The sequence below is a fragment of the Falco biarmicus genome, chromosome 13 (assembly GCF_023638135.1).
Source record: "Falco biarmicus isolate bFalBia1 chromosome 13, bFalBia1.pri, whole genome shotgun sequence".
Lineage (NCBI taxonomy): Eukaryota > Metazoa > Chordata > Aves > Falconiformes > Falconidae > Falco > Falco biarmicus.
Window position 1 is genome coordinate 22,557,442 of NC_079300.1, and position 24,730 is coordinate 22,582,171.

The 24,730-nt window shown below is 37.8% G+C and overlaps 1 protein-coding gene across 1 annotated transcript in view; it reads right to left on the reverse strand.

Annotated features, from left to right (window-relative positions):
* Positions 1-24,730, reverse strand: part of CLSTN2 (calsyntenin 2) — a 389,890-nt gene that overhangs the window by 23,876 nt on the left and 341,284 nt on the right. Inside the window, exon 9 of the mRNA XM_056359073.1 lies at positions 10,494-10,656. Coding sequence (XP_056215048.1) covers positions 10,494-10,656 — 163 coding nt within the window. The remainder of the gene's footprint in view (positions 1-10,493; positions 10,657-24,730) is intronic.

Here is a 24,730-nt window from a genome sequence, read left to right on the forward strand (position 1 = left end):
GACCTCAGCTTCTCAGTGGGTGCAAATATAGCCAAGGATGGCTAATCTCCAAGTCCTCGTCACTCTAAAATTCTTAGCTCCCAAAATGAGATGAGTATAAATATATGTAATCCAGAAATGGTATTTCTGGATCATGTTAAGGCACAGTGTGCAATTACAACTAATGCTGATAGTAACTTTTTTTTACAGAATATTATCCAAATTCTTCTAAATACAGATCTTTTCAAATAGAGATCCTTTGACCCCGAGCATGATACATACCATGCCTGTGAGCGCCACACGCAGCTATAGGCAGCTCAGAGCCACTGGCTTCACTGGGCAGGAGGAATGCTTAGCTCCACTGTCTGAATGTGACTCACCACCGAAATTACCACAGGCTAGGAAACAACTGAGGAAAATGCGTAAGTAGTCCCAACAGCTCTTTCTCCTTTAAAACAATTTGAACTTAACTTTTGGTTCTGCCAAACCGAGCCTAAGCAACAATATTGTTAAGATAAAGAAGAAGACCTAAATCAATTACATAAGCCTCTGGATCAACAATTCAGAGAACAAAGTGGAGCTTCACCGGTGATGATCTTGAGGTAATCCAAGTGTCATAAAATTTCTTCTACTTTCCAATGTCATGGTGCAGGGAGAAAGTGTTCTGTAACACAGCATCGGCCAGTTTCTATCCAGAGGTCAGGCCACCCAGCTAACCTAGATTGCTTCCGCAAGTTTCATGAGATTTTTTGCTGTCAGGGTCTTTTTGCCCTTTCTTACAAGTGCGATACAGCTCAACTCCACAATGTTGTAGCATCAAGACCAAAGAGAACATGAAAACTTACTTCTCAGCTGTGTTACGTGTTGTGTAACTCAGCTCTACCTTTACTGATTACTGTGGATTAATACACTGTGAGTGCCAACTCTTGGGAGATAGTCAGTTAGTTAAGACTTCGCTGAATGATGTGACCATCAAAAGAAAACAGAACCTTCCCTACTGTCAGGGAATTAGGTTGAGTCTGTAACACAAAAAAGATGGAAACAACACTAGAGAACAATGTTACTTACTTTCATTACAGACCCTTGCATGGCAAATTTTTGAAGTTACTGTTTTCTTTCCCTTCCTTAAATGTAAATGTTGTGGTCACCATCACAGTTGTGAGGCAACACAGGCCACAATGTTATTCACACCTTGATGATAAAATTGTGTGTTGCCTTTTCCGCTCAACCCAGCATGCGCATCCACACTCAAAGTCTGGCAGATACAGGAGGATGGATGTTGCTTTTTTGGCGTTAATCCTATCCTCATAACGGGAAGATGGTGTCAACAGACTGCGGGAGGCATCCAGAGGAACTGTTGGTATACATAATTATTCACTATAATGCTGTTCACTTCTTAGTCATTTTCAAAGTAGTATGCACCACAGTTTTCACCTGCTAAAATAATAACGATTTTCTAGACTGGGATTCTTCTATGCCAGTTCTGACTTCTTCTGCCTGGAACTCTATCAATGCAGAGCAAGTGGGGCAGCCTGGGCACTAGGGGAGGTGGGGTCCCTCCCACCAGAACTTTACCCACGGTCACCTTGATAAAGTCTGAGTTACTTTCTTTTTTCTGCTAAGCACGAATGCTAGCGCAGATGAACAAGTGCAGCGCACGCACTGACACCGAAATGTACAGAGGAAGGGTCTGGGTCTGGCCTGCTGGGCTTCCCACCAGGTAAAACTATTTTAGCAGATACTTGGGTTCTGAGATAGGGGATCTGAGATTTAGCAGACACAGTTCTGAGAAAGAGACAGCTGAGATATAAAATAGGCACAGGGCTTTGAACAGGCTGCAAAAATAAAGCGCATGCTGCTAGTGGAATAATCTAGATAACTAGAATTATCAGGGTCTCCTAATGTCCAATGATCTGAGTTGCAGCTGAGGAGTAGGGCTAGGCAGGGGCACCTCCTAGCCAGGGTCAGGGTGTTCTCTCGCCTAAGCAGGAAGCCTCTGACTGCTGAGAGTCACCTTCCTCCTGCGCTCTTCGCAGCTGGTGACCACACCAAGCCCAGCACCACAGCACCCTGGAGCAGGGAGCACAAGTCAGTGGAGGGCCCACACACGAGGAGACAGTACGCTGCACCCCACAGCAGCCCTCGCCTTGGAGGGAGCGATCAAGCTGCCAAAGAAAGCAAGACCTTACTATACCAGTGTTTGGCATATTCCTAAATAGTCACACGCACAGTTACCGCTGGTGCCTGAAATCTCAAACACAACAGGTCAAATGTAGAATTAACCTACTGAATTTTAGATGAGCATGTGGCAGATGCCTGTCCTATTTGTGGGCAGATCAGTCAGGGTGACTCCCCTGTACACATGGACAACAAATGCTTCTAGTACACACATCACCTCCTGTAAACAGCTAGAATCTCTCAGATGAATGGTAATTTAGGGGGGTTAAGGACTGTCATCTAGCAAACACCACCTGATCCCAGCCATGAGGAGGTTCTGTTAGATATAGTGTTGTAGGGTCCAGAGGAAACTGAAGATTCTCAGGCTTCAGAATTCATAGGGTTAAGGCGTATCCATTAATGAAGCAGAGCCTATTTCCACGACACCATTTTGAGTTTGGTTTTGGTTCATGGCTTTTTTTTTTTTTTTTTTTAATTTCATGTTGGGTTGATATAAAATATGGCAGAATTTGATTACCACTGAATTTTACATTTGTATTGTTTTGAATTCAGAGATGTAAAGTGCTGCTTACCAATCTTCAGAGAACAATCATGCCTTTTTGTCAAAACAAGTGACTTTATTGAGTTCACAGATCTTCTTTTAGACCTTTTGCTGTACCCTAATAACGAGCCAGTAATTATCAGGGCAGTCTAAGCAGAACGAGCTTTTCACTGAAAATGATTAATCAAGAGAATTTCCAACTGAGATGTGATTCTTTTGAGACATTATAGACTCTGGTTATACTGAGCCAGATAATTAAGGAGTGATCGATTATTCAGGGTCCCAACATAAAGATTGAAGTGAATCTGGAAGCAGCTGCAAGACATTCCGGCTCTGAAGTCCTCAGGTCCAAGCCCCTAAATTTATCTGATCTTTTTATTATGGCAGTTTAGGGAGCTAAGTTTAATACCCTGACAAGCAGATTGGCTGTTAAACAGCCTAACATACATTTCAGGAGTAGTCCCAATTAGTGGCTCCAGCTTTTATACTCCCAGACCTTCTCAGCACAAAAAAAATGTAGTATTTTTTTTTCAGACAAAAATTACTCAGAAAATCACTCATCAAACATGGCACTATGTAAGTTTGCCCCTGCTCTTGGTCGATACCATAACCTGGTGACCTCAGACAGACAACTTTAGGCTTTAAAGCATTATTTTAAATAAGACAAATACACAGAACAGTAAGGGCTACGTATACTAATCTATCTCTGTGCAATAGATCCATAGATCAAAAGCATGATATAACTTACACTACATAAGATAATTTTTCTCAAAATAAGAAAAACGCTCTATATAATCTCTCACAATTAAACCCATACATTTTTGTTATTACTAGGGGAACTGTGGGAAATTATGACAATCACAGAAAAATGTTACAATCTTCTATATCTTAGAGTAAATTGCAGTCCAAGTGATGTTAATGTTGCCCAAAAAAACTATATTCCTATTCTCCAAATAACATTTGTGCTGGTGCATAGTCCCCAGTGCAGGAATTCAATTAAAGAAGGGACATGTACCTATGCTGAATTAGTGACGGATCTGAATGCAAATGCAGCTCTCCAAGAAAACGCCCTCCCTCCTAAACTAACCTTCCACGAAAATCCCAGGAAAGATCTGTGAAGTGCATTGAAATCTGCTCCATCTTGTTTTTGATAAGAAGGGCAAGAGACAGAGAACACTGCTGCACTAAGAGAAGCATTAGTATAGAGATATTCAGCATCACAACATATTGAAATCTACCCAGGTAGTCTTGCATTTATTTGTTTGGTTCTGTCACTCCACTGAGGCCTCAGGGTGGTGCAAGCTACGTCAGCCACCAAGGCACGATCCACTGATGTTAGAATGTACAGCAGGGGTTAATCTTTAGCTGTTGAATATCTTTATTTCTGGGGGAAGTCCAAGCTTGAGTGATACAGCCTGGCACTACTACCACTGCCCACAGTGTATTTGTCTCTCAGTGATCTGATCCCTCTCCAACTTTTAACTCTTACTGTTCTTCTTGCCTTGACTACTAAGTTGGTTCTCTGACTGTAATTTGTGATTGATATGCCACCAGAGTGCTGACATGTAAGGTCAATAAGGTTATTTCACAGAGGTACTCTACAAAAAAAAATTGGTCTCCAGCCTAGGTTAAGGAAAGAGGAAAATGACAGAATACAAAAGAAAAATAGAAATCAGAAATTCCTTAGAAAACAGGAACTACAATAGCCTTCTGCTATATTCATGACAAAGAAGTTTGCCTCTTGACAGGCTTCTCCTGAAGACCTTCCTCTGTACAATGAGGCCAGCGTAATTACACTGTGAAGCTCCAGCACTCCAGAATGGGTGGCATCATTAGAAATAATGACTTACAGTCATGGTAAGATACAATATAACCTTGTGACAAGTCATTAACTTGTGTCACTACTTTCCTGACAGGATTTTAGGAATGATACATAAAGAAGCCATTTTAGGAGGGAAAGAGTATGAACTAAAGACCTTATCTTTTCAGACAAACTTGGAGGAAATCTGTTTGCAGCCTGTGGTACAAACGATGATTAGGCTACCAAATTTTGTAGCTCCCCTCACCACGGAATATTCAGCAATAAAGGGATGAGAGTGGGAACCTATAAACCTTGGTTTAATGGAAGAGATTTCTCACTCTGTAAAAGGGTCTATTTGCTATGTCCTCGGATAAACTGAATCAAAAATAATGAACTCAGAGGAGTGCTTACGAAGGTAAGCTCCCAGAAAGTGCAGCTCCAGGATAAGGTAACCTTAATTTGTTTGTACTGCTTAGGAGAATGAACAGGACTGCAAAAGCTAAAAGGCAGAATAAGAACAATTTTGTTCTTCATCAGGAAGTTTGATTCTATTCTTGCTGTGATGTATTTTTTTTTAAGTGACCAGAGGAAAAATCACCTACTCTCGATACTGCACTTTACCCTCAGAGAGTAAGGTTAATTCTGCTTCCTTGCTGCGGAACTGTGTTACCTCTTTATTGTCTGGAATGCTCTTGAGAATCTTGAGCGGGAAGGGCAAAGTTAGAGTATTCTTATTGCTAGAGAAGAGATTGAAATGAGAGCCGGAGTTGAGCCTTCAGAAGCTCTCTGCTGTCCCAATGGACCGTGCCTGCTTCTAACACCCATTCAGGGAGGCAGGGGTTAACAGACAGTGCCAGGGTGACACCTCCCACATGTTTTCTTTGGGGTCTCTTTTGTGCTGGGAAGTACACATACAAGCAAGTAATTTGTTTCCTTTAGACACCCTTGAGAAAGAGTAATTTTTTTTGTCAAAACTTCTTTCACCATTAGAGACAGAAGAGCTTTTGACCTAAATAGCCACAACCACATCAAGATCCCACCCTTGACAATCATCTGTGAGACCACTGATGTGAACAAAAAAAAAAACCTTTTAAAGAAGATAAAATTAAGTTATATCCTTAACCCCTATGTACCTGCAGAGAAAGCTGTCAAACTTTAACCAGGGTACATAGAGGTCTTATTTCAGGAACAGCTGTACCAGTACCCTGAACTGTTCATTCCCACCCTCAGTTCACTAGGAGTCCAGCTCGCCTAGTTCTGCAGTCGGTATCACCTTTTGGCAGGCCTAGCATCACTGAATCATAGCTAAAAAGTGAGTTAGGCTTTGCCATGCCCTAAGCCTGGCACTTTGCTAGAGATAGGCTGCAACAGATTAGGAAGCTCCCCTCTCCAGCTGTCACTGCTCTGGGGTCACATGTAACTGAGTCAACACAAACAGTTTAATCTAAAGACAATTCTTTATCTTCCACCCTCAAATAAACTACCCCCACCCCTCCAAGTATAGCAGTGTTAAGCATGAACTATACAAATTAAAATACATTTAACTATATGCTAACCATTGTGATAGGACACTAAATCAATGAGCTCCCTGAAGAAACAAGCAAGATTTTTAAATTAAAAAAGGAAGATTATAGGAGAGTAACATGCAGAATACATAATTTTAAGGAGAGAAAATAAATATTGATTATGCCAGAACAAAACATAAAAAGGAGGTTTTTTAATACAACTTTCCTCATGCCCGATGTGTCATTAAAGCTGGAAACTCCCCCAGGCTTGGGTTTAGGTAACGGAGTCACATCCTGGGTTGCAGTAAACTTCACCCAGTGCCTGACAGACCCTAGGAACCTTCGCTCCCACCACCCTTAAAGCCTGGCTCTGTGCTTTCAGCCATCTGCACTCTGCTTGTCTCCAGGCTGCCATCTACAAATGGGGACCCTAACTTCTGCCTCCAGCACCTTCTTGCCCCCTAGACAAGACACTGCTCTTAAGGAAAAGGCTATTTTTTCCTCCTTTTAGGGGTCCTAGCACTTCACTCACATTATTTAAAGAAATATTGCATAAAACAAACAAATTAGGCATGCTTTTTACACTGCCAAGGAAAAGGTAAAGATGTAGGAGAGACTTGCCCATCACAACTGGAATGCTGATGTCAATTAAAAAAAAGTAACTGGTTTGATGCAAATGGGACAGCAAGCATATCATAAGCTAAAGTTTAAATTTATTGTGTAAACCTGAGAGATTACACATTTGGTTTGTTTTCATGTTAGATTCAGGAGAACAGCACCAAACTTAAACTGCTTTTATATTTCACTTGAGCAGCTGAAGGTAGAAATAAAAACTAACCTAACTTTTCATAATGGGTGCTATAAAGAAGGCTATAAAAGTCAGGAAAGAGTTACTCTGGAATTGAAATATTAATAACAGAAAATATTAATTTCAAAGAAAAGAATCCTCTTTCTGTGCCCGAGACTCTTTCATGACATACCTCTGAGAAAGACAAGGAGCTGCAAGCATAATATTTGTTACCTAACCTAAGTACCAGTGTAAGTGACGAAAAGACCAGAGCTGCAAGAGTCACTTGTCTCATAACCTGGAGGATTCTCAGATTCCTCGAGAAACAGCAGAACGATTCCCACTTTCCAGATCAGACTGAAAATTGTCATATATGAAAGGGTAAATCCTTTAGAGCAGTAGCAGATTTTCCTATTAAGTGCTAACAGAGTACTTTACAATTATTCTTGTTCTCGATTTTTTGCTTTGCCCTCTAAATACACTCTTCCTGCTCCCCATCAGTTTTTAAGCTGCCCCACAGTCATGATTACTTACTTTCTGCTGAGGAAATCCAAATTGCTGTGGTAAGAAAAAGGAATGTTATTTCTTCTGGTTCATTTAGTTGTCTGAGTTGAGATTGTTTTTCAAATAACTTGACTTTGATAAATGGATACTGTGGACTCAGAACTATAAAATGGTTTAGTAAAGACAGAAAAAAAAGTCTTGTCCTGTCTGAAGGAAGAGGTTAGAATTTGTGTTCCTATTCTGCCAGTGTTTTGATAAAAAGGGGAGGAAATAGTCTAAGCAAACCAGAGCTATAAACTCCTCATGTTCTCTTAACAAGGACTCTCCTGAATGGCTTACGACACCAAAATCACTGCATATTTTTCACAAAATAAATCATTCATGGTTGTAAAGCAGTTTTCTAATGTTTTGAAAATGAAAGGTTTAGACTATTCTTACTGGCCAAAATGTATTACCCTAAGTAGACCCAGTTAGCAGCTTTACTGAAACTATTTATAGTCCAATTGTTTGTTTGATAAGTCCACTTTTTCTTGAAATATAGGAATTTTGAAAATTAACATTTTGAATGGAATAGATTGGGTTTATATGTTTAATAATTACAGTTCAACAGATTGGAGTGCTGAATCTTATTAACAAAGTGACTTTCCATACCATTCATTTAAAATAGTACGACATGATCAAAACAAAGCTATCAAAAGATAAGCTTTGCCAAAAGCAGTATCTTGAAATCTTATTTCATATAAGCATTAGAAGTTCATCTTATTCCTAACAAGTGATAGTTTATCAGACTCTTTAGCACGGCATCTTAGCTAAACCTTGACATTTTCATGAGATGGAAAATTGCTTTCTTTTTTTGATGAGCTCCAATTCTCACACAATTAAAATAGCTAAAACATAATCTTGTGGCAAATACTGACAGCAGCAGTAGGTAAAATTTCAGTAGTTTAAATCAGATGTTTCACCAAAAAAGAAGCTTACCCTGTATGATATTCATTGAGCCATCAAATTATTCAAGGCAAAGCTAAAACTGTCGACAACTGCAACTTTGTATTTGTTTAGCATCCTAAATACTAAATTTAGTCTGTTGTCTAAATTTATTGAAAACTTATATAATTCTTTCTCTTAACAATTTGAGTTAAAGAGACAAAGATGCAAAGGAAACAAGACTATTCTTATTGTATTCAGCTGCCTTGGAGATAGATGAAATGCACAGATGCAGCGCTGTGGCACAACTGGCATAGCTCTTGCTTACAGAGTGCGTGTTCCATAGATAAAGCTACTACTCCACGGTTCTCAAAACTTGGCATCTGCACGATGATTAACATGAGATTCAGGTGAGGGCTGAGGGGAGTGGATTCCCACCAGTACTGAGACTTTTAGGAGCGTGCATACCCCCCCCCCCCCCAAGGTTGCTATTAGAGAGTGATAAAACACAATGTATGAAAGAAAGAAGGGGCAGAAATAATACAAATAATGCACCAAGATACTTATGTAAACCTACACAGAAGAACCTAAAAATAAACATGAAATAAGGGATTAAAATAAAATTTCTTTAGTATGGCCACTAAGAAATGCTGATTTTTCAGAAGGCAACACTCAAGGATTATTCACAGTCCCTATGGAATTTGCTCATGTCTGGAAAGAACTGATTTTACTCCATTCAAGAACGGCATCTGCATTTGTTAACTCTGGAATTCTGATTTTAAAATATGCACCAAAACTACACAAGAAAAAAAACCCCAACAGATCAAACAAAGAGAAAATTCATGTAAAGCAAATTGGTATCTGTCAACTGTTCATCCCAGTAAACTACTGGCTAAACCAAAGTTCCAGTTTCTAAAGATTTTGATAGGTATTTTTAGCTAAAAAATGAGTAACATTCCCTTAGAATATTAACACCTTAAAGTTAAATTTGTTCTGCTATATATTTAACAGCAGTGAAAAATTCCAATAGAACTGAAGATCATCCTACAGAGACAGAAGCCTACACATGTAAATTATCAGTTAGAGAATAATAGGTCTATAATTTTACAAATACATGGGATTAGTGTCATGCTGGTTAGCTGGCTATCATAATGCTTATCTCAGTGATCAATACTCAAAACTTATCAAATCTTGTTTTTAGAATTAGTGTGGCTTTATTCTGCATGTTGTCATCAAAGTAAAGATTGGATCTTTACCCCAGGGTGCCCATGATCTAACAGCTGTATTGGCTTCCAATACTATTTACACTGAAGAGCTCTGCCATGCATAAGATGTCCAAATTTTGCAGATAATGTGTTGTAATTGAGCAGAGATTAAACTTGCAAGAAGGTAATAACAGCGAAAGTGAGCCAGCATTAAAGATTGGGGAAGAAATATGATCTGGGTCAAAGTATTTTTTCTTAATTATACAGTTGGCTTCACTTCATACTTCGTCTTAAGTGAAAACAAGACTCAATGCATAAATAGAAAATCAACATGGAAGAGTAATGGAGACAACTTTAGAAGAGCAGATGAGCCGAAAAAGAGGACTGCTTCAGGGTTAAGGCAGAGAACAGAAAAAGGAGGAGTGGCAGAAGGACCAGAAAAAAGAAAGAGAACAACAGGATTATAAAGGTTAGAAAACAGGAGAAACTAATATTTAAGCAAATGCCCATACAAGTAGAGCTCTGGGGTTGTGACTTGATTTTATTTTACTCTTGCTTTAACATCTGGTCTATAACACAGTAAATTGATAAAATTAGTGGAATTACTGGTGATATATACCCCCATGTGAAGAATGCAGAATCAGGCCATGAGTTATGAAAGAAATTTGAGGCACACACTAAAAGGAGATAGCTGGAGTTCTTTAGAACAATATTTTGAGAGTTTGCTTAAAGCTGGAGAACAAGGGAAACCATTAAAAGTGAAGACAAAGGATAAAGAAGGCAATCTTTCATGTTGAATACACAAGCTGTATTAAACACAGTATAATATTCTTTATATATATATATATATAAAGAATAATATATATCCTTTAGATAGTGGAAATGCAAAGACTGTTGATGTCCCATCCATTTTATCCTTGGAATTGATTCATTATGAGCTCTGGATTTACTTCTGATTTTATACCATAAACCTGTTAGTAACTGATTTACTATGCAATCAGTGACACGAATAAGATTCTTTTTAGTCTGAATTCATAATTCTACAGTCTACTATTGGCTGTCATCTTACCTTGCCAACAAGCACCGACTGTCAGCTGCATGGCTATGTGTGAAGGGTGGATAGGCCAGTCATTGGTCACAAGGTAAGGCTCGTATGTTGTTCCATCCATGTATAATGTAACAACAGGAAACTCAACATTGACAACATAGTAATGCCATTCCTTGTCACAAATCTGAAAGACAGAATGCAAGAGAAAAATTTTAATTAACACTTACTGTCAGGTGACTGATTTTTATAGTCCATATTTTTTTTTTCTGTTTCCAAATTCCACTCATAGAAAAAAAATAACACGTTTGCAATTCATACATTACTAAAATTAATGAAAATTAACACAATATTGATAAATACTCATACACTTGCAGAATATTTTTGGTAAGTAGAGGCATCTTAAAACACACTCTTTGAAAATGAGATATAGATAAAATAGAAAGATCAGACTATTTTGTGTTTGCTCTGTATTTTCACATTTGTTAATACATATTATTAGTTTCTTAATATCTATATTGACTTTAGAGAATACAAAACTGTATGTCAGACATGCATTCTTGGGATGTATTTGCATAGTTACTGGGGATCCCTATTAGTTTCAAATTAAGGAAATACATAGCACTTCGCCACTACATTGATGAGTTATTAACAATGATTTGATTCAATTGCCATTATTAACTTTTTGCATTAGCACTCAGAAAGTCCCATGCAATGCATCAGGACCTCCACTGCGCTAGAAGGATCTCTGTTGTGCGCTGTATACACACAGATGGACAAGTAGTCTGTCTACCTGATTTGGGCAGGAAACTCAAATCTTCTCCATGTTACATCTTTGGGCCTTGAGATTTTTCCCAACAGTCAGCAAAATAAGGATCTATATGGTTTCACTCATATATATCTCAGCTTTGAAAAGCAATGGCCACAGTTAGAACGTACGTTCAAGATGACGCTATTAGTGTCAAATCTCATATGAATTTTTGAGCTGCACAAATGGGCATTACTGCAAGATGGCCAAATTCAGTTTTAGTTCAGAAATGTACAGCCAGATGAATCAGTGCCTCTGAAGACAGAAGTATTGCAGGTAAATACCAATGCCTGCCTAAAGCTTTTTTCCTTTGTTTTGTCTTCAGATGTACAAGTTCAAAGGAATAAATCACAGCAAATTGTGGATGGGTGGGCTGTTTTAAAAAATAAAGCAATAGTTACAATCATGCTACTTTCAATTCTGTAGAGATACTTATTTTGATATATTAAGAAATGGAAGTGCTTGAATGCAGATACGCACTTTCATAGAGGCAAGCAGAAAAGTGATGTTTAAACATAACATTTTGTCCTTAGCCGGGTTAAGTGCTATCTGCTGCAATATCTGCCCTTTGAAAGCAAAAGCTAATGTTTTGTTCCAGAAGACATTTCAACAAGCACTTAATCACTTCTGATTCAAACGGATACATTTATTACTGCAGACATCACAGGTCCACAGCAAGAGATAAATGCAGCAAGGGGCTGCTAGAGCCTTCCTTTTGTAAAGGAGTAGACAGCACAAATGTTTTCTGAAGGTTAAATGAACTGAAACCAAAATTGAAAGTAAATAAATTGGAAGACTGAAAACTTTATTGAACGAACAGCAATCACAAATAGTATTATACAGTCTTCCCTTTCAAGGAAAAACAGCCTGCCAAGTTTCCTGACCTGATCATTAGAATGTGGTGCATCACAACCGCTTGTGTCAGACATTTTATATAAAACAAAATGAATGATGTGCCTGAGCTTGAGAGACATTGCACGACAAAAACTATAGGCAGTAATACTTGACACTTTTCAGAGAACTGTTCCAGAGTACTTCTGGTTTGCAGCCCTAAACTGCCTAACTTGGGATGCCCCAAGTGCTATTAAATGAATACACAACCCTCTTCACATTCAACCAAGAGCACTGTATAGCAAACCCAGACATTTTGGGACATCACACACACAAAGAGCATGACAATGTGCAGCTAGTCTGATTACTCTATTGACCGACCAGTAGGGCAGTTAGATTTCTCAAAGAAATGCTTTCTGGAGACAAAAAATTTCACAAAATCACAATCAAAGACCCCAGCAACTGGGCTTCAGAGCTTCCAAGCAAAATGCACGTGTCCAACTGCAGATGTCCACACAAGACAAAGTACTTGCTAACCTTTATTTCTTGTATACATTCTGTAACATAAGATAGCAGAAGCATAGGCAGCTTGGTGAAGTCCTCAAACCATCATTTGCATTATTTCCTTAAATTTCAACACATAAATACATCAAGTTTTATTTTAAAGGGAATTTAGGTAGTTAAAGTCTCAGCTTGTTGCTTCCTGAGATTTCAAAAGCACCCAAGCTGGTCAGGTGCTTAATTGTCATGCAATTTCAATACAGCCTAGGTACACAGACACACGTATATTTCACCAAAAGACCTTTCAATTTTTGTATTGGGTCCCAGTGTGAAAACAAATATGCTACAAGCAAGCAATAAAATTAGTTAAAATCTCTGGAATACATCCTCGTCACTCAGCGACAGGTAGTGTTTCATGCCTGGCCATTTCACAGGCAACAAAATAATGAAATGAATAATTGTGATATGTCATTTGTTATGCTGCCATTTCAGACACCTTCTGCACCTTCTTAACATAGAAAGCCATTTTTTTTCCCTGCAAGCATTCCTCAGTGGCAATGGAGTGTAATACAATTGCAGTGAAGCCATGAAAATAAAATTATAAAATATACTAGTTTGGCAAATAAAGAAATTTTACTTACATCAAGTAATGACTTTATTTAAAAAAATCTAATTTATAAAGCTATCCTAATGAGATAAAATTACAGATGAGTAAGCTTGGCTTTCAAACATTGCTGGATGGCTAGGTTCATCTAATCACTCCATCATGTCAGTCTGCCTCTAAAATGTATTAATCAAATCACAGTGAATTAACTGGCTTGAAGCGTTAGCGCTGATTACAGGCCATTACATTGGAATATGCTTTTATGAAATAGATGAAAACAGACTCAATATAAATGTTATGAAGTAAGTTTCCCAAGGCATTAAAGCTCTTCACATCTTCTAAATGAAGAATGTCAGAGATTTTTCTGTTTTATATTGGAATGCTTAGGAACAGACTGAAACCAGAGTACTTTGGTCCAAGAGGCACATGCTGCCTAGAAACAGACTTGTTTCTAGCAATCTAGACATTGTCTGCAAAATGTCTCTTTTTATGGCTTTGTACCTCAGAGCTAGGCATGCACACATAAGAACATGCACTTCACAGTTAACAGCATTTTTAGCCTCACTTAGGTCAGCTGGGGCATACTCATGCAAGATACACAGAGAGAACTTGTACTTTGAGAAGCATGCCAGTGCCTCAGCTCAGTACTGAAGAGCCACGCATATTCACAGCCCTCTAACTAGCTTCCTGAAAGTCCCTTAAGTAAAGTTCAGAAGATCACTCTGACCACACAAACCGCTCTGCATATCCCATCAGTGCTACTCATTGTGTACTTTGAGCCTGTCCCTTTAGAGCTGAGAAAGCAGATATTACTCCCATCTTTCTGGTTTGTGTTACTTTGCTGAGGAAGTGTTCTCAGAATACACTCAAACATCTACCAAAAAAAAAAAAAAGGCAGTAAGAACAAAGACAAGGCAGCAAGGAAAGCTCTCTACTCACTATGAACAGCTAAGCGCAGGTATGAGACACCAACTCCTTTCTGCCCGAGTGGTCTGAACTGTTACGTTCTACAGGTTAAAGAAAGCACCTTAACCCAGCTCTAAAAACCAGAGCATGCCACCCTATTCACACCTTGATGCCTTTTGTAGTGTCTTAACATGCTCTGAACTTCTTAGCACCCCTCCGACCCCTTACTCAGCATTCATTAGACCACATCTAAAATACCTTGTCTAGGTTTGGACCCCTGAACACAAGAAATACTTTGATAAGCTGGAGTGAATTCGGTGGAGGGCCAAGAAAATGGCCAGCTCTTGCCATGTGAGGTGAGGCTGAGGAAACTGAGTTTATTTAGCCTGGTGTGGGGCAGTGTTAAGGGGGACGGTAACAGCAGCCTGCCAAAGCCTGGGGAGAAGTTCCCACAAGACAGAGATAGGCTTTTCCAAGTGGTACATGTCGTGGCGAAGCGACAGTGGACATAATTTGGAACAGGTTCAGACTGGTAATAAAGCAAGCCTTCATTTCACCGCGTAGAGAGTCAAGCAGTAGAGCAGGCAGCCCAGAGAGGCTGTGCGTCCATCCTTGGAGATTTTTCAAGACCTGTCTGGAATAAAGGCCTGAGCAACGTGGCCCAAGCTCATAGCTGCCACTGCTTTGAGGAGGAGGTTGGCCCAGAGACCTCCTGAGGTGTCTTCCCAGCTAAATTACAATTCTGATTCCGTAAACACTGTTGTAGTGAAGGTGATAGAAGGGAAACAGCATCACTCTAATGTGGCATTCTTCTTAAAGATGGGAGATGTTAAAATCCTCTTAGCCACAGCAATTACAGTTCAGGTTTGCTATCTTAAAGGTGACTGCTGTTACCACAAGGTTATGAGGTACAGCAGCAACACTGGCACTGTCTTGCTCTGGCCACAGTTTGAAAAAGAAAGACCAACCCCTCCTAAGTTCTTGCAGGGTGCGTAAGATGTCTCCACGCTCTGATGTGTGACGACTTTCTTATATAGTGGAAAGCAGGATACATAGACAACTTCTACCATGACATATCTGGGGGAGGTTATGTGGACATTATTTCTACATGCACAGTCCACCATATTTTGAAAAACTGGATGTCATTTGTAATTGATGCTCACAACATGGATGTTTATGAATCAGATCCTCTTTAAAGGATGACTGATATATAAGGCTTTAACTTTGCACTCCTTCCACATAAGGATTAGGATTAGAAGATGTTATATATTTATACCAGCTTTGTTGTGAAGTAAAAGTCTAGATGGTCTAGAGAATAAAATCTGTGCATTCATTTCAGAACACGGCTATTGGCTACTCCAATGGACTGCACATGATCTAGCATGGAGAAGTTTGTAACTACAAAACATGAATGCAGGTCCTCTGCCAAATGAGCTTCATGCTTTGAAAAAGCTACAAACTTTTCCAAAAGGGAAAAGTTGGAGGCAGACAAACTCTGGCTAAGCAAGGCCTCTATTTAAAATTGCTGTGCCCTACCCCACAGACACTGGTGCTCCCTCTGTTCCACTCTTGCTTACCTGGTGCCAGTTTCACACCACTTCTCTTAATTGCTGAATACTAATGTGAACTGGGAGGCTCACAAGAATAGAATAGAACTGCTTTTATACTTTTTAAAATTCCCTGTTAGAAATAAACCACATCAAATCTTAGATACGTTGTGGAAAAAAATAATCCCAAATAATTGTTTTTCAACAGTCACAATATTTCATTGTAAACATACTTCAGACATAAAAAATAAAATTGAAAAAAAAAAAAGGTGAAGGTACAAACTAACAATTTCATCTGAAAATGCTAAAATGCTTTCAACCTAACTGGAGTGCTCTTTTCCATCTTTTCTTTTATTGTGATTTGGCTAGTATCAGCAGAGTGGTAAACACTTTGAGTTAGGCTAAGCTTTGTGTTTTTGAAAGAACCTTCCATTTCAAATATTTGCAGCCAGCAATACCCTCTGATACATAGCCCTCCCATCTACCTTTAAGATATTTTTCCCAAGCATCTCTATTACTCTTTCCTCTTGCTATGAGTTTTAGCATTTTATCTTTTAACCTACTGCATTTAATCTATTATAGCACCCTAAATATTAACTGACATCAAAACAAGAAATTCAATACCATCAGAGCTTTTTTAAATTTCTGTTATTCCCCCTCCCCTCCCCTTCTGTTTTTTTTTTGTTAAAATATGTTGCTAACAAACTGGTCAGCTGACTGGGTCACATTTTTTCACTAACTCTAATGTAAATTAGGCTAAATTCCAATCTTATTAACGGATCCAAATTTACATAGTTGCACATGAGAAGAAATGTATCTAGTATCTTCTGAAAAATACATAATCCCAAACCAGGTCAGAAGGCAGCTGTGTTGTGGTGGTGCTCATGCTCAAAGGTCAAATACCAAAAGAAATGGGGATCTCCTCAAATGGACGCTCTCTCTGTACTTGGGCTGAATAAAAGACCGGTTACAGACAGCGAGTTATGCGCTAAAAACTTGAAGATACAATGGTTTATTAAGAGCGCAGTAGTTACTGTGAATAGCTGGGCTGATGAGGCCAGCCTGACCAAAACCTTCATTTCTGTCACGTACTAGAGGTGTTTTAAATCTGCAAACACAGAGCTTAACTTTTTGACAGTGAATAAAAGAATAAAAGACAGAAATCACAAGGGTGTTCAAATATCCTATCTTTTCCTTTTTATGTAAAAATTCTAAGTATGATTTCCTGATTTCCATTAAACATTAAAATTGCATGAATTATTTCACTTCTACAATTGGATTCTTATCAACAGATGTGACTTAAATTGAAAAAAAAAAAAAAAGAATGTGCACTTCTGTTTGATCAACCTAAGTTTACAGAATATGAATCACCCTGCCTGAACTGATGCACATCTGCTGGAATGTCACTGCAGGATGTGCTGGCCTTTACAGAACTGTAACTGTTTATAAGACCATGGAACACTTCAGTAGCAGTTTTTCTTCATGGCAGTTGAATTCTGTGTCCTCTCAATACTTCTATTTTCGGCTGTTTAGTAGTATTTCAGTAAGGAAAAAACATTTAAGCCACTTTATAATCAAGGCTGCACTGGAGAAAGCTGTTACATTCATTTATAGCAAACCAGGATCATTAATGAAGGAAGAAACACATTCACATAGGGATTATAATATCCAAGCAGCAGGAATACTAATGCTTACCTCTGCTTGCTTGCAAGGAGGTCAGGACTACACTTGGGATTATAAATCGCGTATTTTTGTAAAGTAGCATAATAGAAAATTAGTCATGCTTAGTGTCTTACTGTTTCTGTAAAAAAATATCTTCTCCAATGCCTGTGTATGCCCAGAATAATGCAACGTCTACAGAAGGTAAAGAAGGCACTGTTTCCACTTAATAGAGTGTTGCAGGGCATTGTATCTTCATTAAGAGGTTGAATTATTATCACACTTATTAAATAATAGTTATTATTATTAATCATTGTTATGCTTTTATTAACATCAGCACTTTCCCTTTGGATGTCCATTATACTATATTTGTAAATCTGCAAGTCCTTCAGCAAGCAACACATTTACCTCAAATCCTTTGTATGCTCCTGTACAGAATATGTACAGTGCTTACACAAAACCCCCAACAATGGAATAGTTTCCTTATTTGCAAGCATGTCTCGACAGAGCTGATGGAGGTCATCATTGTAAAAACTGTAAACATGCAGAGGCAACTCAGGCTCTGCATTTTTATCTCACTTCACTAAAGAAGACAACAAATACAGGGAATCTCCCTTTGATATTATGCCTCAATGCATTAGCATTACCCACTCAGTTATAGCACCTAGAGCAAACCCTCTGCCCTGTTCTGAAAGCAGCCACATGCTTTGTAAATCTGCTTCAAAGCGTGGCACCCACTACCCTTGTGCAGAGTATAGAACAAAGACGATATTTGGATGGGGATAGGGACATTATTTCCAGTTTGAAAAATACTACTTATTTTTCTTTCCATCTCCAAAATAGTCCTTTCTGAAAGAGCTTTGTAAAAATTCACAAATTTTGGCATTGCTCTTTTCTGTTGGTGACACTAGATACTTCAATGGTTCCAATATCTTTTGATAGAACTTTTTTATATTTTTTCACATATAAAATATTTTACTATGTATTTTTTTATATAGTTTTATAACAGTGACAGAAAACACTGTATTGCATACAAACAAGGACCTCAAAGGCAACAGATTTCAAGGCTCTGAGAGACAATTTTATAGCACCTTTAGTAGGGACCTAAGGAATAGTGCCACTGTAAGAAAGCAAGCCTTAGAAAGATATTAATTTGGAAACATTTGGCAGTGAATTTCAAGTAAAAGTGAAAAAGTTACACATAGTTGCAATTTTTAAAAGAAAGATGTATATTTACATATGCAAAAAAACCCCAAAATTTCTTCAGTGTTTTAGGCAGTCTAGTCATTATGCAGGAGATTGATGAGTTTTGCATAAAGGCTGCCAATGGAACAGGTTTTCTCCTCTCCCACTCTGGGCTTTGTAACCATTGTCTCTGATGAATGGGGACTTTAAAGACGAATGAGCTTTTATCTGTTGCTTTAGAAACCCATCTAGTGTCTTAACTGTTTTCGTATTGTCAGTTCTCATGCACAGACTTCTACAATTAAGGCATTTTAGTTTAAAAAAAGAAAATAATATACCTTAGGGCATTGTTTTTACTATAACTCTTCTGCTTTCCTCTGACTTCTAATAGATCCTTGCCTTAAATTTCAGTAGCTGAGCTGCCTGCAAAAGCTGATTAAGTGATATAGGGAAATAAGTCACACAGTTCACATTTTATCACTTTTTCTCTTTGTCTACAAACACCTTATAATTTCTTTGTTGATGGAGTAATTAAAATAAAATTGCACAATAAGAACAAAAGATATACTGCTAAAAATGTCCCAGTGTAGACTCCAAGTATGTAATTCAGTATGCAGATACACATTATTCAGATATGCTTACTTCATTGGATTTGCTGGGTCACCTAGTGCATTTCTGTTTTCTAAATTAATGAACAAAAATATATCCCTTCTGTGAATATGCAGGCTTTACAGTAAAAAATTGCTTTTTTGAGAATCAACAGATATGCACTTGAAATTGTCTTTGTGCTACAGGATTATCTGCCAGCATATTCATTTTGGGGAACAGCTATTGAAAATAAACAAAAGCATAGTGCAAACACAGATTAACGAAATTTATTCAGGAACATAAATTATTATGTCTTGTGGCATCATACGTTCCATTTCAGTAATGAGCTCGGTGCATTAGGACAGATACTTGCCACAAGTGTTGGCTTTAAGCATTGCTGAAGCTGGAAAGGATTAAAACATTTGTGGCAAAGGGGCAGTATATTCTTGACCGCTAAGTGGAGCTGGGCAAATTGCAAATATGTCCCCAGTATCTCCACAACCTCTTCAGGAGACTTTAGAGCTCTAAAATATTAATATTATATACTGTTGGGGTTTTTGGGTTTGTTTGGGGGTTTTTTGTTTTGTTTTTTTAAAGATAATCTCTTTGGGTTTCCCTTTCTACTTTTATCCTTGAGCAGCTCCATCACATGACACACTTTTTTTCCTGTCTGTAAAATCAATATGCCCTGCCTCTGAAGTGACAATAGATACAGCATCTATGTAGTAATTAAGGCATGCTGGAAGAAAAATATACTGTATATGGGAAAAGAAGGACTCTATATACTGCCATCAGTTAAATCAATGGACGGTACATTGAATAGCATCATCACAATTTACAAGTTCAGTGTTTTTTCCATAAGAATACCATTGCACACTTAACCTCCACGTAAAACCTGTAGTTTGAACTTTAGCTTGCATAGCCCTGCTCGAATTTGATCACCAACTCTCTCTGAGGAAGTTCCTGATTTCTGACAGCTGGTGGCAGGCAGTGAAGGAAAAATATCAAAACAACCCACCAAATTGCCTTGCTCTGGCCCAGTGCTTTTATGCCTCTGAGCCTAGAGCATCACCACTCTTCTAGTCGTCAGCAGTAGTGGTTGTTAGATGGAGTAATTTGTACTCCTTTGTGAGGAAGCTGTTCCATAGCTACTATCTGTATTGGAACTTGGATGTCTCTAGTACATATACTGATGTTGTGTTAGCTTCATGTGTGGGGAGGGAGATTGGAAAATTAAATAAACATTCCTCTACACTGCTGTTTTACATCTCTTTCTTTCTAAATTAGCTTTCAAAGGCCTTAAAGCAGCTATCTTGTCATTGCCATGTAGTTGTAAAAGAATGTGTATGAACAGTCCTAGAACAAAGGAGATTGAACACTGTGCAAATTAACCCCTTCTTTCTGGAACCTCAACTAAGTATCAGAAGAACGTTAACCAGAGAAGGAAACAGAAGAGAAACTTCCTTGCTACCTGTGCGACTCTTAAGCAAGTTATTGCTTCCTCACAGGGCCTTTGGTGAGGAAACTAGATACACAGCTTATATTTCCTACGTCTAGTTGCATGCATAAAAGGAAGAGAAACCTCTTGGTTTCTACTAAGGTAGGGGAAAGCCACAGGAATCTCATTCTCAAGACAAATCTCATTCTCAGGGCTTTACTGACAGCGGAGCAAGTCCGAGCTCCTAAATGAGGTACCAGTTACACGCCCATAGACAAACAATATGAAACCCTGGCAACAACAGCCCTAAAACTCTCTTCGGATGTCACTATATTGACACCTTATTTAGGACGGTAAGCAAAGCAGAAAATATTTTCCATGACAGTATATTTTGAAACAGAGAAACTGGAGATGGAGGATTGGCAGGCACATCTTTGCCCTTATAACCTCACTAATTGAAAAGAGAATGCAGTTTAATGCTGATTGTTTTAAAATTATATTTTGCTTGCCTTACAAAACAAATATTTCAATATATATTATTCAGTGCAACATATCTGAGTACAAACCAAATGGATTTTCTCACGTGCCTTGCTCAAGTAAATGTTATATGCAAATAAGTACATATCTAATCACAGTCCTTCCAAACTGATATTTTCAACTGTTTACTCACTGTCTAGTCCATGCTTTTTCTTCTGCTTAATATTTATACAATATAGACATTTACTTTCACTTAAGAAAATAAATTTTCAAAGACTTCAGGAAACAGCCGAAAGATTTGTTTGGTATTCTTAAGAGAAAAAATGGGTAGAATACATTATTAGTATATCTTGAATTCTGACAGTTATTATGCAGAATGGTTTATTTAACATGTCAAACAGCAGTGTGGATGTCCATTAAATCAAGAAGATTTGGTGAGGGAAGTATCGTCTTTTAACAATTTTTTTTCTCTTGAGAAATACCCCAAGAATACCAATTAATCTAAAAGTAATTCCTGAAAATACATTTATATAGCATGCTTGCCAAGTATACTTCTTTATAGCTACTGATGTTCTCACAGGAAACACCTTGTTGCATTTTATCAGAAATGCCTATTTAACTTGTAGTGACAAATAAAAGCAATCCTTTTTCTCCCTCCTCAGCCCTTCCCCCTCCATGTACGTTCAAATGAACGCAGAAGGAAGAGCAAGCACCTAAAAGAGGTGAGTCTGCATTTAGTACCTGACTTACAGAGGTAAGACGTGTTTTGCTCTTTGACTTTCCCAAGATAAAAACCTGAATCTCGCAGAACTCTGTAGTGTATTTTATTCTGAGGTTGACTGACACAGCACATGTCTTTCATCTCAAAGAAGAGGGTGAACAAATACACTGCAGTCACTCTGTGGCAACTGGGGCAAATGTTTTATTACTGTGAGTTAGTTTTAATCTCATTTGTGTATCATAGAACCATAGAATCCCTTAGATTGGAGAAGACCTTTAAAATCATCAAGTCCAACCGTTAACCCAGCACTGCCAAGTCCACCACAAGTCATCCTCAGCTTAAAAGAGCTAAGTATATAGATCTGATTCTGAGTTTTCCAAGACTTATTTGGTTTGTTTCTAAATTACCTGCCCCATATGCTAGAGAGAGTATTTTAATTGTAGCATTGAACTCTTCTTCTAGGTGGATTCTTTTAGTCTCCCTTGTGCTGTTGGCATCCTGCCATGCAGAGTAGATCACTGTCTTTCATTGCAGTATTCTGTGCCCTCTTTTGTAGTCACAATATCCATCCTATTATCCCATCATTTAATGAAGCCAACTTTATTCCAACCACATAAGACATTTGAGTCATCTGCAAACCAACCTTCAGAGTTCAAAAACTGGAAGGAATTAAAAAAAACCTAACAGTAAGCCTCTATCCATTAACTGTAAAAAAAGAAAGGAGGGGGGAAAAGAATAATCAAAGACGTCTATCTCTTAGCTTCTCATTTTGCAGTCCCCTGAAAAGATCTTGCATAATATTACTGTTGGCCCTTTTCCAACAGAAACCATTCTATTTTGAAATATACCTGGATAGATTCTGGACAGATTCTTCTCCTCTCTTACTCTTAGAAGAGACTAGATTACTCTGTACTGTACCTAAAGACTTTTACGTTACTGTAAGATTAAGAGAGTTGATTGGGTGGGGAAGGATGTATTAAAAACAACTCAATAGTTCTATACTTTCTAGCTTTCTGTTGTACATATATATCTATGAATGTATGATATATAGAAGTACACATATACATACCTAAATGCACAAAATTTGGTGTGTTTTTTTGTTATTGCAACCTAGAATGAAATGAATTCGAAAAAACATTTGCAGAACAGTTATAGATTTCCTATGATTTAAAATAAATAGGGAACATTGTTTTCAAAATGTTAACATGGTATGATCACTAAATGAATAAACCCCAAACAGCTCATATCAATGTGAGTATTTTCTTAGACCAGTTTTTAGTATTCTACCAGTTGTGAGTCTCTTATTCTAGTTGTAAAGACTTCAGGGTACTTTCACAGCTTGTATCAGAACAAATGAGTTTAAAACCTGCTAAAACCCCCACAATTATCAGAGCATCCAAAGATATATTAAAAGTTTTCAGAGACTAAATATTAAATAACTGAGTTGGGCTGAAATTGAAACTAAACTATTGAAGTGAAACATGGCTAACAGAAAACTGATAACTATTAACTATACTATTCAATAAAACTATTACTGCTATTCCTTCAGCTACCTAATAATAAAAACAGTCACGGTGGGTAATATAAGGTAAAATAATTTGTATAAACTGTTATAATGATGTCATAAAGAAATATTAATGGGATTAGGACAGAATATGTTGAATATTCTTCATCAGTAAGGAAATTTTCCCTAGTCATTAACCCTTCTCTCTCCCTCGAGTAAATAAGCCCAGTGAACGCTATTGGAAGATGATGGTCAGAACTGGGCCAGCACTCTTTCCAGGCTCTCTAGGCTGAGGGATGGTCTTTAAATGAGAGTATATAATGGGTGCCACTGATGTGGCACCCTGTTTCAGAAGCCATATCCCCTTTTTATAGGGCTGTCAGGAACTGATGCCCAATGGAGGCAGCACTGATTTCAGCAGAAGCTAGAAAGTCAGGACATGAGTGGACCAGTTAAATAAGCATTTAGCAACTTTCTCTACTGCTGTTTAAATAATAAGAATTTAAAAAAAGGTTTTCATTTCAGGCGTGCTTTGTTTTTATAATATTCATTACCTTTAACAGAAAGCTTTACTGAACAGTAACTCATACTGATAGTGTTGTTTTACTTTGATCCTTTCATTTCTTTCACTTTTTTTCCTATTAATTACACCACTTGATCATGAACTAACAAAAGGCAGAAAAGTACCCTGATTAAGTTCAAACAGCATTTAACAGTCCAACTGTCAGAACTGGTGATCTCAAAAGAGTATTAGCTGTTTTGTTTTCAGCCTTCTTAAGGAGAAAGGGTCTAGCAGGTATCAGAAAATGTTTGTTCTACAAAAAAAAAAACCCTCACAGTCATCAGACTTTCTTCTTAGAATTTTATAAAATATTCCTTTAGCAATGACTAAAACCTTCACAATCTCCATTAGAAAAAATACAACCGTTCCATAATTCATTCATTTTCATGTGCATTCTACAAAGAAGTTGTTCCCAAAACAACGTATAACGTGGTAGAAAATTAAAACAAAAGAAACCACAGAAAATACTCAGGACTCACCCTGAACATCAGTGTCACAACAAGCTGTGAGTTCACACTCAATTTTGTAGCGTAATTATGCATGCTGGCTTTTCCTTCAAACTAGCTTTCTGAATGTTGAGCAGCATCCATTTGAGACTTATACAGCACCCAGTTGAAGTTTTATGCCTGATGTTCCTGATGTAACAGAACTGTAAATCTCAAAAGACCTACTCAAAATTTGTAGACAGATCATCAACTCAATGAATCTCTTAAAATCCCATGTCCTTACTAAATCAAAATGTTTTTATTTAAGAATACTCAGATTAAAATTTTTAACTTGCACAATCATTCATCAACAGAGTAGCAGGAAACTAAAAGGTGAGGAAGGAAAAAAAATAGCAGTGTTTATCAGAAATAACTCTATATTGTCCACACCTAAAGTAGACAATTTCTGCTTAGCTTGTCACACTCAACTAACCATAACCAATGA